This window comes from Apodemus sylvaticus, chromosome 21 (assembly GCF_947179515.1).
Source record: "Apodemus sylvaticus chromosome 21, mApoSyl1.1, whole genome shotgun sequence".
Lineage (NCBI taxonomy): Eukaryota > Metazoa > Chordata > Mammalia > Rodentia > Muridae > Apodemus > Apodemus sylvaticus.
Window position 1 is genome coordinate 5,187,718 of NC_067492.1, and position 17,338 is coordinate 5,205,055.

General features: G+C 47.9%; 1 protein-coding gene across 1 annotated transcript; it reads left to right on the forward strand.

The window, feature by feature from the left end:
• Nucleotides 1-7,425: 7,425 nt before the first annotated feature.
• On the forward strand, nt 7,426-16,730 carry LOC127671808 (gamma-aminobutyric acid receptor-associated protein-like). The gene is made up of 2 exons (XM_052166825.1): nt 7,426-7,517; nt 16,052-16,730. Exon 2 carries the CDS (start codon nt 16,109-16,111, stop codon nt 16,460-16,462), a length of 354 nt encoding a protein of 117 aa, XP_052022785.1. The 5' UTR covers nt 7,426-7,517; nt 16,052-16,108; the 3' UTR covers nt 16,463-16,730.
• The last annotated feature ends 608 nt before the right edge of the window (nt 16,731-17,338 follow it).

Sequence of the window (17,338 nt, forward strand, 5' to 3'; positions counted from 1 at the left end):
AAGCTCCAGCTCCTAGTGGCACATGCTTGTCACCCTAGCTACTCAGGAGGCAGGAGGACTCCAAATTTGAATGTGTGAGTTTAAAAGGCTTGAGGAGAGCTTAAAGAAAATAAATAAGAAGTTAGAGAGAGAGAAAGAAAGGAAGGAAGGGAGGGAGGGAAACAAGAAAGAAAGACAAGAAAGAAAACAAAAAGTAGTCGAGCTACCTCCAGCTGCTTCTGCTTATAGGAGAGCCTCAGTTTCCACTCTGGGACAGTCCCGTGATGAGGTGAGCTGCCTGAGAGGCCTGCCTGTACCTAGAATCTTAAAAATAGCTGCCCTATCTTGGCGACTTTAGCCTTGAATGGGTGGAGGTGGGGTACCTGCTTTAGAAAAAGAGCAAAACTGAACAGTTTCTGCCCCCAAGTTTGGGGCAGAAAGGCATCAGAATGAAGGCAGTGAGTGGCCAGCTCTCGCCCTGTCTTAGTTGTCACCAGGCATCAACATGCCCACGCAAAAAGACCGCGCTTCGGGCAAAAACAGCTTTATATCCTGTTACGTTAATAGACATACTTAGGAGAGGGTAATGTTGGGTTAGGATGGAACTGAATCTGATGTTTGTATAAGAAGAGGGACATGCCCATGCTGGGATGGAGAATACAGTGACAGAGCCTCCAGCCAGGCCTGCAGGCATGTGGGAAGCAGGCAAGCAGAGCCTGGGAAAAGAACACAGGATAACCTCCACTCAACACTAATCAGAACACCATGTAAAAGCTAGGCATGGCGGTGCTGTTGCGTGACCCTAGAACACCATGGAAAAGCTAGATGTGATGGTACTCTTCCGTGACTCCAGGCCTGAAAGATGATGCACTTAGACCCTGGAGCTCCCTGGTCAACAAGCTGAGCTGATGTGCTCTAGAATTAACGAAAGACCTTGAAAAAAAATAAGGCCCAGAGTGATGGAGAAAGACATCAGACGTCCACTTCCGGCCTCCACATACAAACGCATGCAATACACCTGCACATGCAGGTGCACACAGCCACATGAATGCATGCATAAACTGTGATCGCGTGTGTGCGTGCATGCACACACACACACACACACACACACACAGTCCTCATAGTATATTGATATGCCATCTGCACGCACCACACCGTAGTTAGTCCTTGAGATGAATACTTGGGCTGACCGTGCTCTGCTATATCAAATGTCGAGGAGGCATCGGGGTACACTCTTCCTGTTTCACCAGATAGTTTTCATTTCCAGATCTACAAAAAGAAATGGAGCTGAGAAAACTTAGGTAACTTGACTTGGAATCCTACCAAACACAGACAATTGGAGAATTCATTATAGTTTTTGTCGATACACATAATTGGCCTGTCTACACCCATAATTGGCTTTGTCACGTGGCCAAAAGGCCAATTCAGTTCCACCACCAGCTGTTGTTTTGGCTGAACTGACAGTCAGTCAGGGCCACATGAATCCCAGGTCCACATATAACTCAGGACTGGCGTCTGAATTTATAGGGGTGAATGCAAGAACTGGGGTCCCCTACAGGAATCAGCTTGACAAGCTGATATCGCAGTGATGCCTTGGCATCCTGGGCACGACTGAGCATCTCAGCTGGGGAGGTCCTAGGGTTCTAGTCCCAGGCTCTCTGTCTCTCAGCATTGAGCCCTGCTTTCCACAACTCTGCCCGGCTGAGCTTTCATTGTTCCCTTTTCTTCCCAAGAGCCCAGATTCTGCTCCTGGGTGTCACAGATCCCAACATGTGGAGGGCACCCTGGTCCCTTCAGTCTCCACCTTCGGCAGCTGAATGACCTACGGTGCCTGCAGGCTAGCCCAAACACTGCAACCCACTGGGCTTGGGAAGTCCTCATCATAAGGCCAAACCATTCCCTCAGTGGGTGTATGTGATGGGCACACTCTCTTCATATGGTGGCATGGGTGACTCCTGACTGCTCCATCTATGCATTTTAATCAAATATAAACACCAAAAGTTTGTGGCCCCACTCTTTGGATGCCTCAGGGAAGACCGATGTATCAGTGTAGACCTCATGGCCTTCCAGTACACATGGAGGGAGACCCCAAAGTGCCTACGAGGCTTAACACTGGCATGCTCAGTGACCCCACATTTCCAGCATGCCTGGAACATACTGGGGACTGTGGGGTGCTTTCTAGGTGACTAAATGGAAGTACTAGGGAACTATCATGCTCCTGTCTTCTTGAATACTTACCAACACCTCACTTCTTATATATATAAAGATATGTATTTATTTTATGTATGTGAGTACACTGTCACTGTTTTCAGACACACCAGAGGAGGGCATTGGTTTCCATTCCAGATGGTTGTGAGCCACCATGTGGTTGCTGGGAATCTAACTCAGGACTTTTGGAAGAGCAGTCAGTGCTCTTAACCGCTGAGCCATCTCTCCAGCACTTCTAAGTTAAATGTGTCCCCCTGAGAAGCTCCACTCCTGATGGACTCGTGTTCTTTGGGGTGACAGCACCGCTGAGAGGCTGCTGAGGTGGGCAGCTGTGCTGTGGTGAAGGAAAACAGGTGCCAAGGGCTCTGTGATGCTGCTTAGGGGTATCTGTGCCCAGCATGACGATGGTTCTCGGAATCCTTCAAGGGATGCTCTTGAAGGCTGTGACAACCTGTCTGGTAAAGGCTGGGAGTCTCATCTCTGTCTTCATGGCTTTTTATTTTGCTTCCTGTCCAGGGAGGCTGCCAGAGTAAGGGTAACTTCCTAACCAAGGAAGGGTCACAGAACCTCCCTGCTGTTCTGAGAGGCTAGCTGTCACAGGCAGTCTGCATGCATCTTCCTAAGTATGAGGTTCTGACTTGACTTTTCTTAAAGGAAAAAAAAAAAAAAGGAAAAGGGAGATTGATGGTTTCTAAGAACTACAAAGCGTATCAGAGGCATTTGGAAAAACCTGCCTTTCCGCAAGCTCAAGATGGCAATTTAATTAGTCTGTCATGCAAGATCATTAATTTATCAAAAGCCCGAATTCCACACGAGACAGGTTATTAGTGGGGGACACCATCAATGTTATTCTTTATAGTCAAATACACAGAGATTGCCAGGCTCCAGAACAAATCACATTTTGCTGTGTTGCCAAAAGGAAAATCTATTTCTTGATATTGTTTAGAGCAGAAAACTACATATCGATTTAAAAATACAAATGAATAAAGCAGGTCCCCAAACTCAGCTGTAACGTGATTAAGAATGAGAAGGAGTAAGTGGTAGTCAGTAGATACAACAGGAAATGAAGAAGAGGAAGAGCAGGAAGAGAAAGAGGAAGAAAAGGAAGAAGAGGAAGGAAGAAGAAGAGGAAGGAAGGAAGGAAGGAAGGAAGGAAGGAAGGAAGGAAGGAAGGAAGGAAGGAAGGAAGGAAGGAAGGAGGAGGAGGAGGAGGAGGAGGAGGAGGAGAAGGAGAAGGAGAAGGAGAAGGAGAAGGAGAAGGAGAAGGAGAAGGAGAAGGAGAAGGAGAAGGAGAAGGAGAAGAAGAAGCCAAAGCTTTAGATGGAGGTGTCCCTGAAGGCCCAGCAAGGCTCTCAACATAAAATCACTTCTCATTAAGTAAATGAAAAGGAGGAAATAATTTATTTCCTTCTGGGAGGGCAGGGAAGAAGTCTGACCTCCAAATTTCATGGTAGAAAGTCAAGTGCAGGTCCACCTCTGTAATCCAAACTCCTACTGTGAGACGCAAGGTGGGGACAGGAGAGTCGTCAGCAGCCTGATGCACACAGCACAGCAGCAGAAACAAGGGAGACCCTGACTCGACAAGGCAGAAGTCAAGAACTGACTCCTGAAAGTTGTCCTGTAATACCATGACACTTGCAACACACACACAGAAACTCACATACACGAACACAGAGACACATACACAAATACACACACAGATATACACACATACAGATACACACACAGACACACACACACTCAGAGACATATACATACTGACATAGACACACATGTAGACACACACTCATACAGACACAGATACTCACACACACAGAAACAGACACACACACCCCCTCAGACACACAGGCATTCACATACAGACGCACACACAGACACATGCACTCATACAGACACAAGCACCCTCAGACACACAATGAATTAAAGACTTTATTCTTTTAAAAAATGGCTCATATATTATAGTGATCCAGACTGTAAGAAGCGAATGATTGAGGTCATGAAAGACTCGTGAGGAAGTGGTGAAAACAACTTGTCCTTGTGAATGTCGGGTGAGCCCAAATTTGACTCGTAGTGCCTGTCTATTGTGAGAACAGGCAGACGGCACACTCCCGTGAGAAAGGCACAGCCCCGCTCCATGCTCAGGACTAGTGACTGACAAAGACACTGACGTTTTTCAGACGTGCTAGAAGGGTTCAGCTGTGGACTTACTGATGCATACGGAGCCCAATCCTAAGAAGAGTTATATGTCGCTTCCAGACCAAAGCAATTTTTAAAAAAATATTTATTTTATTAATTTTATTTATATGAGCACACTGTAGCTATCTTCAGACACACCAGAAGAGGGCATCATATCCCATTACAGATGGTTGTGAACCACCAGTTGGTGGCTGGGAATTGAACTCAGGACCTCTGGTAGAATAGTCAGTGCTCTTAACCACTGAGTCAAGAGCCCTCTCCAACCCAGTAAATGGTTTTAAAGTTGTGTGCTTGTTGTTGTTGCTGTGACAAAAATGCCAGATGGAATAAATGATTTACACTGACTCACAACTTTAAGGGACAGTCCAGCACGGCGAGGAAGGCATTGTGGCAAGAGGTGAGGCAGCGTGTCACGTCACATCCACACTAAGGAAGTACACAATGCTGATGCCCAGTTCTCTCCTACTCTCCCTCTCCTACTCTCTCTCTCTCTCCCCCTCTCTCTCTCTCATTGCTATAGTGTGTGTAATGTGCTGGCACCCAGCTCCCTCTCTCTGTCCCTCTCCCTCTCTCCCTCTCTCCCTCTGTATTTCTGTCCCTCTCCTCTCCCTGTCTCTGTCTCTCTCTGTCTCTCTCTCTGTCTCTCTCTCTCTCTGTCTCTCTCTCTCTCTCTCTCTCTCTCTCTCTCTCTCTCTCTCTCGTTGCTGTAGTGTGTGATGTGTGCAGGCACAGTTATGGAGGTTAGAGCATAACTTGGCAGAGCTGGTTCCCTCGTCACCTTGCATGGGTCCCAGGCTTCCCTTCTTCCCCCTACTGAGCCATCCCCTTGGCTCTGCCTTCTCTTTCATATTCAGTTCAGGCTCCTAGAGCATAGGGTGGCATCCCCCACCCTCGCGTTGTCTTCTCCTCTCAGTTACTGGTCTCTGGAAAGCCCTTGCAGACATGCCCAGCGATGTGTTTCCATGGTGATTGTACATCCTGCCATGTTGACCATGAAGATTAACGATCACACTTGGTCACATGCATCTCTTTCAAATCCTCCATTTTGTCCAGATCCTTCTGTCCTGTCTCTTCTCCAAAGCTCCCGTATGTATCTTGCTTTCCGAGCCCCTTGGGCGTGGCATCTCCTGCTCATGCTCTGTCAAGCACGTGTTCCCTCTTCACCTTTTCAGAGCGTCCTAATTTGCTCATTTATTACACTCTCCTGGAGATCCTGGAGTCTGTTAACCTTCTGTTTGGTGGCATCTGACTCCTCACACACATAGGCTGAGAGCTTAGGGACCAGGATGAGAAGTCAGACCACCTGAAACAACCCAGGCTCCTCCACGTAAAGGCTGTTTCTCCTTGGGTACAGCACTTAAACTCTGCCTTGCTTTCCTTCCACGAGTGTAAAACACTGGCTATACAATGCTGCTCTTAACAGGGACACATGCTTAGAGAACAACCAGGCATAGCACTAGTGACATTTAAGAAGATGATCAATGAAATCGGAGAGGGTTCTTTAACATAATGTCTTAGTCAGGGTATCTATTCCTGCACAAACATCATGACCAAGAAGCAAGTTGCGGAGGAAAGGGTTTATTGAGCTTACACTTCCACATTGCTGTTCATCACTAAAGGAAGTCAGGACTGGAACTCAAGCAGGTCAGGAAGCAGGAGCTGATGCAGAGGCCACGGAGGGATGTTACTTACTGGATTGTTTCCCTTGGCTTGCTTAGCCTGTTTTCTTATAGAACCCAAGACTACCAGCCCAAAGATGGCACCACCCACCAGGGGCCCTCCCACCTTGATCACTAATTGAGAAAATGCCCCACAGCTGGATCTCATGGAGGCATTTCCTCACCTGAAGCTCCTTTCTCTGTGATAACTCTGGCCTGTGTCAAGTTGACACACAAAACCAAACAGTACAATTCTATATTAGTCAAGCTTCTCTAGAGTCACAGAATGTACGGGCAGTCTCTATGTAGTTAGGGAATTTGTCGATGACTTACAGTCTATAGTCCGACTCCCCAACAATGGTCAGCAGCAGCTGTGGATGGAAGTCCAAGGATCCAGCAGTTGCTCAGTGCTACAAGGCAAGCAGACAAAGAAGAGTGAGTCAGTCTTCCTTCTTTCAATGTCCTTATGCAGGTCTCCAGTAGAGGGTGTGGCCTAGATTAAAGGTGTGTAACCATGCCTTTGATCCCAGACGACCTTGAACTGAGAGATCTCCCGGTCTTAATCTTCTGGAATTCATAGGCACTACGTTTCAAGATCTCCATGTTGAGATCCAGGTCAGAAACTTGTATCTCTCAGCCTCCAGTTTAGGATCACAAGTGAGCCTACAATTCTGGATTATAGTTCATTCCAGATACAGTCAAGTTGACAACCAGGAAAGGCCACTACACATAACTTTCAGTCAGGGAACAAGAAGAAAGAAATGGGACGAAGCAGCAGATCCTGGGGTGCTGCAGAGCATGGGCGTGCCACCCCCACCCCCTCATCCCCACACTGCTTGAGTTTGAGTTTGGACTTGGGTTGGGTTTGTTCTTGGGGTTGGATTTGGGCTGGGATTTCTTCTCAGCCACTGGTCCAGCTGTTTATATGCTGCTCCAACAGAGAATCGGGTATCAGAACAGAAGGCCCTGACCTGTCTGGCCTGAGGCTGCTCTGTAGCTCTGGGAATTATATAAAGGAAACTGCAGGTCAGTGCACACATAGGGCTATACCTGCTTATGAGGCAGAGGGCATGTGGGGCCACAGGCCCCAGTTTCTCTGAACATGAAGTTACAACACACTCCCCCTGCTCGACAGCCCTGGCTGTAGTACCTTTTCTGGTAGGATAACTAGAGTCAGTATTGGGTCTGGTTTGCCTCTAGTCTATCTATTCCCATTTCCTTCTCCTCGTTCTCTTAAAATTTCTAACACACATTTTTAAAATGCATTTAATTTACATTTTTAGTGGCTAACTCTGCAAGATTTTGCATGTTTCCCACGATGATATTGACTAGCGTGAAATAGCAGAACGGCAGCCTTCTGGGAAGAGGCCACAGGAACCAAAGCAGACCCAGGAAACCGCACTTGAGGCCGTCAGTGAAGGCAGACAGGCCTTGGTTTGGGTAGAAGATTGCTGGACTGGTGCAGCGTCGTGGGTGGTAAGGTTGGGGCAGTGCCTGTGAGTGGGTGAAGAAACGTGCGGCTTTGTTTAGGATGTGCCCAGCGCAGCCAGCAAATGCGCCCTGCAGGGAGAAGGGTGTCTCCCATGCCTCTGCACTTCTCTGGCCTGTGGGAATCAACACTCCAGGCTGGGAGGCGCAGCACCCACCAAGGGCACAGGTAGACAAGGTGATACCTGGTGGCTACACCAGTGTCTCAGCATCCGGAGTTGACACTGTATCATCTTAAAAAGAGGCTTCAATAGACAGAGGCTCTGCCCTGCGGGGAACAAGAGGAAGCAGCCGGCAGGCAGGATGAGTGGGCAGAGGAGAAAGTGCCCGTGTGAGCTACCCTACTCTGCCCGTAGGTGCCAAGCTACCTGAGTTTCTCAAGCATGGGGCTCTCGGCCTCGATTTCTCAGCACCCTTTTCATCTGCACGTGGGAAGGTGATGAATGAATAAAGGAGTGAAAGAATGAATGGATGGTGACCGTGTTGAGCTCCCAGGAATCTCACAGAAAGCTTTAAGAGGGCAGGGGGAGGGGCGTGACTAGAGCTGAGCATTCTATACCATGAGACTGCGGGGAGGGGCGTGACTAGAGCTGAGCATTCTATACCATGAGACTGGGGGGGGGGGTGTGACTAGAGCTGAGCATTCTATACCATGAGACTGCGGGGGGGGGGGGGGGGCCGTGACTAGAGCTGAGCATTCTATACCATGAGACTGGGGGGGGGGAGGGGGGCGTGACTAGAGCTGAGCATTCTATACCATGAGACTGGGGGGGGGGAGGGGGGCGTGACTAGAGCTGAGCATTCTATACCATGAGACTGCCGGGGGGGGGGGGGGGGGGAGGGGCGTGACTAGAGCTGAGCATTCTATACCATGAGACTGTGTGTGTGTGGGGGAGAGGCGTGACTAGAGCTGAGCATTCTATACCATGAGACTGCTGGGGGGGGGAGGGGCGTGACTAGAGCTGAGCATTCTATACCATGAGACTGCGGGGGGGGGGGGGGGGGGGGGAGGGGCGTGACTAGAGCTGAGCATTCAGCTCTAGTGCCCGTGAGAGCAGAGGCAGAGACAGGTAATAGGACACATTACCACATACCTGCTGAGCCCATCGGATTGTGAGAGGACATCACAATTATTAAAATTGGTTTTAAGTAATTGGGATATGCGGTTGATGTGTGTGTGTGTATATGTGTGTGTGTGTTTTACATGTATGTGAGCGTGTGGAAGTCAGAGCAGGATGCTGTCTGTTTTCCTGTTCTGCTTTCCACAGTAATTCCTTGAGACAGGGTCTTGTGCTATGTTGGAAGCCTGCCGTTTGGGCTAGGCTGGCTGGCCAGCAAGCGCTCAGGATCTGCCTGTCTCTGCTTCCCAGTGCTGGATGGGTTTATAGACACATACGGCCACGCTAAGCTTCTTACGCTGATGCTGGGGATGTGAGTTTAGATCCGCATGCTTTAGGGTGAACCACATTCCCCAGCCTCTATGATGGCTAATCTTTATTAAATCATTGGCATGACTAAAATCACCCAGGAGATACAACACTGGACATACATGTACAGGAGTCTCCAGTTTAGGTCAACTGAGGAGGGATGACCCACTGTAACTGTGGGGAGCACCATCCACAGACTGGAGGTCCCAGATTGCATAAAAAAGAGAAAGTGAGCTGGATGAGCACCCGTGCCGTCTCTTAACTCTTCCTGACTGTGACCAGTGGCTTTGGGCCCCTGTAGCCATACCTTCCTCCATGATGCATTGCAGTGTGAGCCAAGATAAACCCTTCCTTCCTTAAGCTGTTTTTGTATGGGATTTTGACTCAGCAACAGGAAATGTAATATGGTCACTATTCCAAAATTAGTGATTACTGACTGAGCAGTGATTCTTTCCAATGATGGCTCTGCAACTCACTGCTATCTTCAGAACTTTCTTTAAGAAGAGCAGATATCTAGGCACACTGGAGCCAAGTGTCAGAAGCACTTCTTTATACTGATTAGAGCATTAAAGATAACATAAAACATTGTTGTTACACATCCATTTATATAGACCAGCTTGTATATCTATGATATAGAGATCTGTCCGGGCAGTGATGACACACGCCTTTAATCCCAGCACTCTGGGAGGTGGAGGCAGGCGGATTTCTGAGTTCGAGGTCAGCCTGGTCCTCAGAGTGAGTTCCAGGACAGCCAGGGCTACACAGAGAAACCCTGTCTTGAAAAACCAAAAAAAGAAAAAAAGGAAGGAAGGAAGGAAGGAAGGAAGGAAGGAAGGAAGGAAAGAAAGAAAGGAAGGAAAGAAGAAAAGAAAGAAAGAAAGAAAGAAAGAAAGAAAGAAAGAAAGAAAGAAAGAAAGAAAGAAAGAAAGAAAGAAAGAAAGAAAGAAAAAGATATAGAGAGATCTGTGTACACTGTCACTCCCCTAAAGATAATTGGGGGCTTTCTTCTGTGTGGTCTTTCTACATTACATGTATTTTTACAGACTTGTCTTTGATCTTCAAACTTGCCTTTGCAGTTTAGTTTGAAATCATTGACATCTTTGGTATTTCTTCCATAGACATTCATTTCTTATGCAAGGAATTGAACCCAGGGCCCACATATCCCCTGCAAGTTCTATAATGGGTCACATGATAAAATCTTCCCTACTCAATCCCTGGGTACAGGATGATTCAGACTGCATTGTGCCACACAGGACCTGGCTCTGCTACAGAGTATAGAAACACTTTAGCTTAAGTATCCACACAGGAACTGCCTGTTCAAAGTGTCTTTCTTCAACAGACTCTTTGAAGACAAAAGTTGCCAAGTAAGATACCTCTACTATGTGTTTAAAAGTGGTTTGCCAAATTTAGATGTTACGAAAAGCGTAACCTTTCTCAATTTTACACTATTCCAGTAAAATAACACTGGCTAAATTTGGAGTGCTATACCAGGATTCAGACCATTCCAAAGCCCGCTTACCAGAGCTTCCAGACGAACTCTCGCACACTGCTCTCGGCTTGCATGCAGTTCTTTATGTTATATTTCATGCTTTCTTCACTTCAGTGGAGAGATAAATTTGTTATTTCCTTATTTGCAAGTCTTTCTTTGAATATGTTCAATTCCCTGGAAGTGCTAAAAATTCTAAAAGAATATGTGTGTGTGTGTGTGTGTGAAAGAGACACAGAGAGTGTGTGTATGTGAGTGAGACACACACACACACACACACAGAGAGAGAGAGAGAGAGAGAGAGAGAGAGAGAGTTGCATACACTGAGATTCTCAGGATTAAAGATTTATATGGATTTAGAAAAAAAATGCTTTCCCAAATTTAGAGGATTTACTTACAAGACTTCCATATCATTATGAAATGCATTGGTTAACGCTATATTTTTAGTGTGTGATCAGTGTCAGCTAATGAGAAAGTCCTCATTGCCCTACTGAAAGATTCTGTATCCCTATTAGCTTCCATTCATTACTTTTTTTGTTTTTTGTTTTTTGTTTTTTGTTTTCTGGATTTGGGTTTTTTTTTTGTTTTGTTTTTGTTTTTGTTTTTGTTTTGTTTTGTTTTGTTTTGTTTTTGAGACAGGGTTTCTCTGTGTAGCCCTGGCTGTCCTGGAACTTACTCTGTAGACCAGGCTGGCCTTGAACTCAGAAATCCGCCTGCCTCTGCCTCCCAGAGTGCTGGGATTACAGGCGTGCACCACCACCACCACCACCACCACCACCACCACCACCGCCGCCTGGCTCATTAAATTTTAAAAGATTAATTTTTCTCCAAAACTTAATTTTTGTTAGTGCACAAAGAACACACTCCCCTCACCCTTTGTCTTCTCCATCCAGTTTCCACTCCAAACCTCACCAGGGAACTGTACATGGTGTCCAGGGATGGAGTGACCAGGTGGCCCACACCCTGCCTACAGCCTGAGCGCCCCAGCTCACACATACTCCCCGGCAGATTTCGATCTAGGGTGGGAGTGGGGTGCTTTCGATGCCAGGTGAGGGGCAAGGGAGCAGCGTGCCAGCCTCCCAGGATGACGTGAGTAGACTCCGAACAGCTGATATAGATGGCAGGACCAAACTCATCCTTGGCGTCCATGGGAATCAGAGAGTTATAAAAGTCTGTGACCACGCCTGGGCGGTGGTGGCGCACGCCTATAATCCCAGCACTCTGGGAGGCAGAGGCAGGCGGATTTCTGAGTTCGAGGCCAGCCTGGTCTACAGAGTAAGTTCCAGGACAGCCAAGACTACACAGAGAAAGTCTGTCTCAAAAGTCTGTGACCATCCCATGACCCATCCAGGAGCATGCTACCAAATCAGCAAGACCTCCCACCACGAAAAGGACGTCTCCAGTCTCCACTAAATGGGCCTGCTTCACGTTGTCATCTCCCCGCATGCACAGCATGGTACCACACATAGCCAGGAAGTCCAACACCAGTGATACCACCACCAGGGCTGGAGTGTCCTGTAGGCTGCCCTCAGAGGAGCATGGGGTTGCACACTTTGTGGTTCCTCAGGCCGGTTCTCAGCGTCACACTCTGTTCAGAGCCCTTCGCCTGGCCTGGGCTGTGATGGCGTTGCCCGCCCATGAGCTCATCCGCCGGGGTGGGATGGCAGTGTCGGCTCTCAGGCCCACCCAGCCAAGCATGACCATCGAAAGCCCAGCAGCTGAAGGCCCGAAGTGGCTATTTCTGACTCAGAAAAAGATGGGATGTGCCAGGAGGGCAACCCTACCTTAAAACAAGTCTGGGGAGCAACACAAGAAAATTAGATGGAGATTTAAGTCACCCAGAATAAAAGGAAATCCACTTCAGTGGAGAGACCGTCTCACAGAAGAGGAAAGAGGCTTCCCTCAAAGGAGTGGTTCCATACAAAACCAGCCATGGGTGGCTGAGAGACTACCAGGGAAGTGGAGAGTCATTAGGGTGGGACCCCCCCAAAAGTATGTGGGGCCTGCAGCTCCAGGCTGCCATGCCCTGTAGAATGGAACTGGGCAGTGACTCGGCAGGGGAGCTCTTTTTCTTTCTTTCTTAATATGTGTGCTAGCATCTCTGTGTGTATGCCACACCCGTGTAGTTGCCGGAAGAGCCCACAAAAGCTCGTCAGATTTCCCTGGAGCTGGAGTGACAGGTGGTGTGAGTTGCTGTATGTGGGGGCTGGGAGCTCTACTCCTGTTCTCACAGAGAACAGACATACAACACTAAGCAGGACTGTCCTAGCTGCTGAGCTCTCTTCCAGCCCAGAAACATTACACTGTATAATCCATCCTGATACTTAAAAGCTTTGATGCTGATTATTGTCATTCACTGGCAGAAATACCACAGCTTACAAAAAAAATCTACTTATTCAGTATGCATGCACCCAAGCCAGAGCCAAACGTAGTTTCTGTTGGCTTCTTAGTGGGGATATTATTTCTAAATCAATGCTACATGCCTTCTCACATCGTTACTTCAAAATAAAAAGCTGGGGTGTGGCTCAGAGGTGCAGCAAGTACCCAGCATGCATGGGGGGCGTGGTTGGACTCCAGTCCCAGTGAAAATCGGGAACAGAACAAAACACTCCATCTCCGATGTTACGCACCGCAGTGGCCTTTCCTGGTTGTCAACTTGACTAGATCTGGAATGAGCTACAACCCAGAATTGGAAGGCTCACCTGTGATCCAGATCTGGAGGCTCTGAGATACAAATTTCTGACCTGGATCTCAGCATGGAGATCTTGAGGCATAGTGGTTTATGAATTCCAGAAGATTAAGACAGGGTAATCTCGGACCTTGGCGGTTCTTTCTCCCGTCGGCAGGGTGTCCGGATTCATTTACGTACTGTCCTGTTTGGTGATGTAAGGTCACAGGACACACAACCAGTTTGTCTGTTTGCTTTGTTTTCAGTCGTCAGATTTAATTTCTCTTGAAAATTCAAAACAACATCCAAGAATATATTTCCATTTATTGAAGAAAAAAAAAAAAGACAGGGTAATCTCTGAGTTCAAGGTCATCTGGGACAAAGCAAGCCCCAGATCCAGGCGTGGTGGCACATGCCTTTAATCTGGGCCACACCTTCTGCTGGAGACCTACATAAGGACCCTGGAAGAAGGAAGAGTCTCTTCTTCCTCTGCTTGCCTTGTGGGACTGAGCAACAGCTAGATCCTTGGACTTCCACCCACAGCTGCTGCTGACCATTGTTGGGAGTTGAACTACAGACTGTAAGTCATCAACAAATTCCCTACCTATATAGAGACTTCCCATTCATTCTGTGACTCTAGAAAACCCTAATACACACTTTTTGGTTTTTCGAGGCAGGTTTCTCTGTGTAGCCCTGGCTGTCCTGGAACTCACTCTGTAGACCAGGCTGGCCTTGAACTCAGAAATCCTGCCTGCCTCTGCCTCCCAAGTGCTGGGATTAAAGACATGTGCCACCACTGCCCAACTTAATACACAGTTTTGCTGAATTTGCAATAGCATCTACAATAAGGTCAGTGGCCTCGTCCCTGGCAGAGAGAACTTCCAAACACTTTGCTTGAGAAAAACATGTGAATCCCATGGGCAATCCCACCACTGTGGTTTCTTGAGCCGGGCGGTGGTGGCCCATGCCTGTAATCCCAGCACTCTGGGAGGCAGAGGCAGGTGGATTTCTGAGTTCGAGGCCAGCCTGGTCTACAGAGTGAGTTCCAGGACAGCCAGGACTACACAGAGAGACCCTGTCTCGAAAAAACCAAATCCAAAAAACAAAAAACAAAATTATCTTCTGCTCTTGAAGGATCTGGTGCCACCACCAGGCACAGGCATCATCTATCTGTTTGCGGATTTCCCTTCTGTCGAGCCACACAGCCTCCAATGTTTGCTTTTACAAATGTAACTGGGAAAGCTGGGGACTGCAGACAGCAAAATTAAATTAACAGGCCAGTTGTCAGGCCTAAATGAAAATCTTGCTACCTAAAAGCCTCTCCTGCCACCCATCAACCTGGCAGCTTACCATTCTCTTGAAGCAATATGAGCCTATGCAGGCCGGTGTAGCAATTTGGGTGTCCTGGGCTCCAGGAGCTCAGCACTTTGAGCCCCGCAAACACTGGCACTGGGTCTGTGTTCCTTACAAGTTTGCCATCCGCAGTCCTGGGGCATGGAAATGTGTGGCCTGTTGTTTTTGTTGTTGTTTTTTTTTTTTTATAGCAAACTTTTTCTTGTTTTGCCCATTCAATGCGAAATAAACCATCAGTGAGCAACAGAAGAGCTTACACACACACAACAAGCCACGCAGCGCCATTTCGCCTGCTCCTCCTGAGTCGGGCCAGCCTTCCACTCTCCTAGGCGGGTTTCTGGGTCATCCCGGATGCCTTGACTGGCTGGGTCCTGGCTGCTGTGTGCACAGTTAAAAGCGAGGGGGGGTTCCATGTGTCGCACAATGAGCAGGACAGTGACATCATGATAGCAAGACTGGAAGGAGACACCCGTTTCCTCCATACAGGGCACTAGCAACACACACTTTAAGGACTGCCATGTCCTTCCTTAAAAGGAAGTTTACTGAACCATATCAAAGGTCAGGAAAATAGATAAAGGAAGTAATTCTCACCTCAGGGCTTTTAATTTGTGCATCCTGAACACGTTTGGTTTTTGTTTTTTTGTTTGTTTGGTTTTTGGTTTTTTTTGTTTGGCTGGTTTTTGTTTTTTTTTTTTTGTTGTTGTTGTTGTTTGGTTGGTTTTTTGTTTTGTTTTTTTGATTTGGTTTTTTGACAGGGTTTCTCTGTGTAGCTCTGGCTGAACTCAGAAATCTGCCTGCCTCTGCCTCCCAAGTGCTGGGATTAAAGGCGTGTGCCACCACTGCCCAGCTCTGAACAGGTCTTTTAAAGATTCGTTTTATTTTTAATTGTGTGCATGAGTGTGTGTCTGTGTGAGTAGGTATGAGTCCCTGGAGAGGCAAGAGAAAGGGGCGGTGTCTCTCACCGCCTAGAGCTTGAGGTGTGTCAGAAGCCAGCGATCCCCAGCCTGTCCCCAGCCTCTGAGAGCTGCAGTTACAGGCGTGGGCCGGATGCCCGGCTTGTTATGTTGGTGCTGGGACCCACACTCCGTACTCACTATACTCACCTGCTCGGACAGGGCTCCCAACGGCTGAGCCAGCTCTCCAGCCTTCCTCATCACCCATTCAGGCCTTTTCTTAAGGCCCTGGTGACAGAGCTGAGGCAGAAATGGCTGCCCTCATTCTTGTAGCTCCCTGAGCACAGGCTGCCTGATTTTGTGGTGCTGTCACGGGTCTCACGTGGCTCAGGCTGATCTCAGAGTCACTGGGATGAGGAGGGCCTTGGGTTTCTGAACCTTTTGCTGTTTCACATGTGCTAGGATTCCATGTACACAATCACACTTAGTTGATGTGCTATTATGGGTCAAACTTGCTGGTTCATGCAATCTTTGCAAGCTTCCTATCAACAGAGCTCAAAGGCTAGGCCTGGAAAGGATCCCGGGAAACCACCCTTTGAAATCCATTTCCTGAGCATTTCATGGTTTTAAAAGCTCTTTGGAAAGATCCTTTCGCGAACAATACTATAATGATTATTCTCTTATTGGAAATTTAGGTTGCTGAGTTTGTTCGTCAAAGCCGCCCCCCATCCCAGCACCGCCCTCAGCCCAGAATGAACTTCGTGTACAAAAGGAAGCATCCATTGGAGAAGCGCCGCTCTGAGGGCGAGAAAATCCGAAAGACATTCCCAGACCGGGTCCCGGTGATAGTGGAAAAATCTCCCAAAGCTCGGATAAGAGACCTGGACAAAAAGAAATACCTGGTGCCTTTTGATCTCACAGTTGGTCAGTTCTACTTCTTGATCCGGAAACGAATTCAACTCCGTGCTGAGGATGCCTTGGTTCTGTTTGTCAACAATGTCATTCCACCCACCAGTGCCACGATGGGTCAGCTGTACCAGGAACACCATGAAGAAGACCTCTTTCTATACATCTCCTACACTGATGACAGCGTCTTTGGTCTGTGAAGCAGCTGAGGCGGGGGTCTGGTCTACAGAGAGGTGGCGCTCCTTCCTTAACATCCAGCTCCTCCAACACCATCTCCTTTCTTCAGGACCTGCACTTAACCTTTGAGGCTGCCTCTCCAGCCCCTCGGCAGGAGGGTGATGGTGGATAGGCTCGGTCCATCTCTCTCATCTTTGTCCCCACCCCCATTCCCACTCATTTATACTTCCTGATTGTCAATCTCTGTCACATCCAATGATTGTTTTGATTTCTATTCCCTTCCTAACTGCTCATTGGTCTCAGAACCCCAATAATCCTTTTCTTTCACTACCTTCTTTTTTTGTCGGATAGATGGAAGGGACTGGCATTGGATGGGGGAGGTAGGAGGCTCATCAATAAAGAGGAAACCACCGGAAAAAAAATTCTCTTATGATTTTCACATCTATTGACCTGGAGGAGTGAAAAACATGTACCAAAATATTTGGGTTGTTCTCCTAGGTTACATTATCTCAGAAGGCAGGTGACTGCAAACCCAGCATAAACATGCTTAGAGCTGATACGTATCCTCCACCCCTTGTTTTTCTAAAAGGTTGAAACAACACTCTTGGCTCCCGCTGGTACCTGCTGCTGCTCTGCACCTCCCTGTGTGGGAACACAGTGCTGCATGCGAGAGGCCGGGATGTCAGAGGGCGATGATTGGGAGAAGAGGGGGAGACCTCAAGGTCATGTCTCCACCTCAGACATGGGGCAGGGGCTGGGTCTAAGACCAGGCTGGAGTCCCTCTCTTCATTACACATGCATGTGCACATGCCTTTACATGCACACTAGTGTGCACTGTGCAGGACACAAACACACTGGGAACCCATTTGCTACGGTGTCTACCCACATTTTCAAATAAC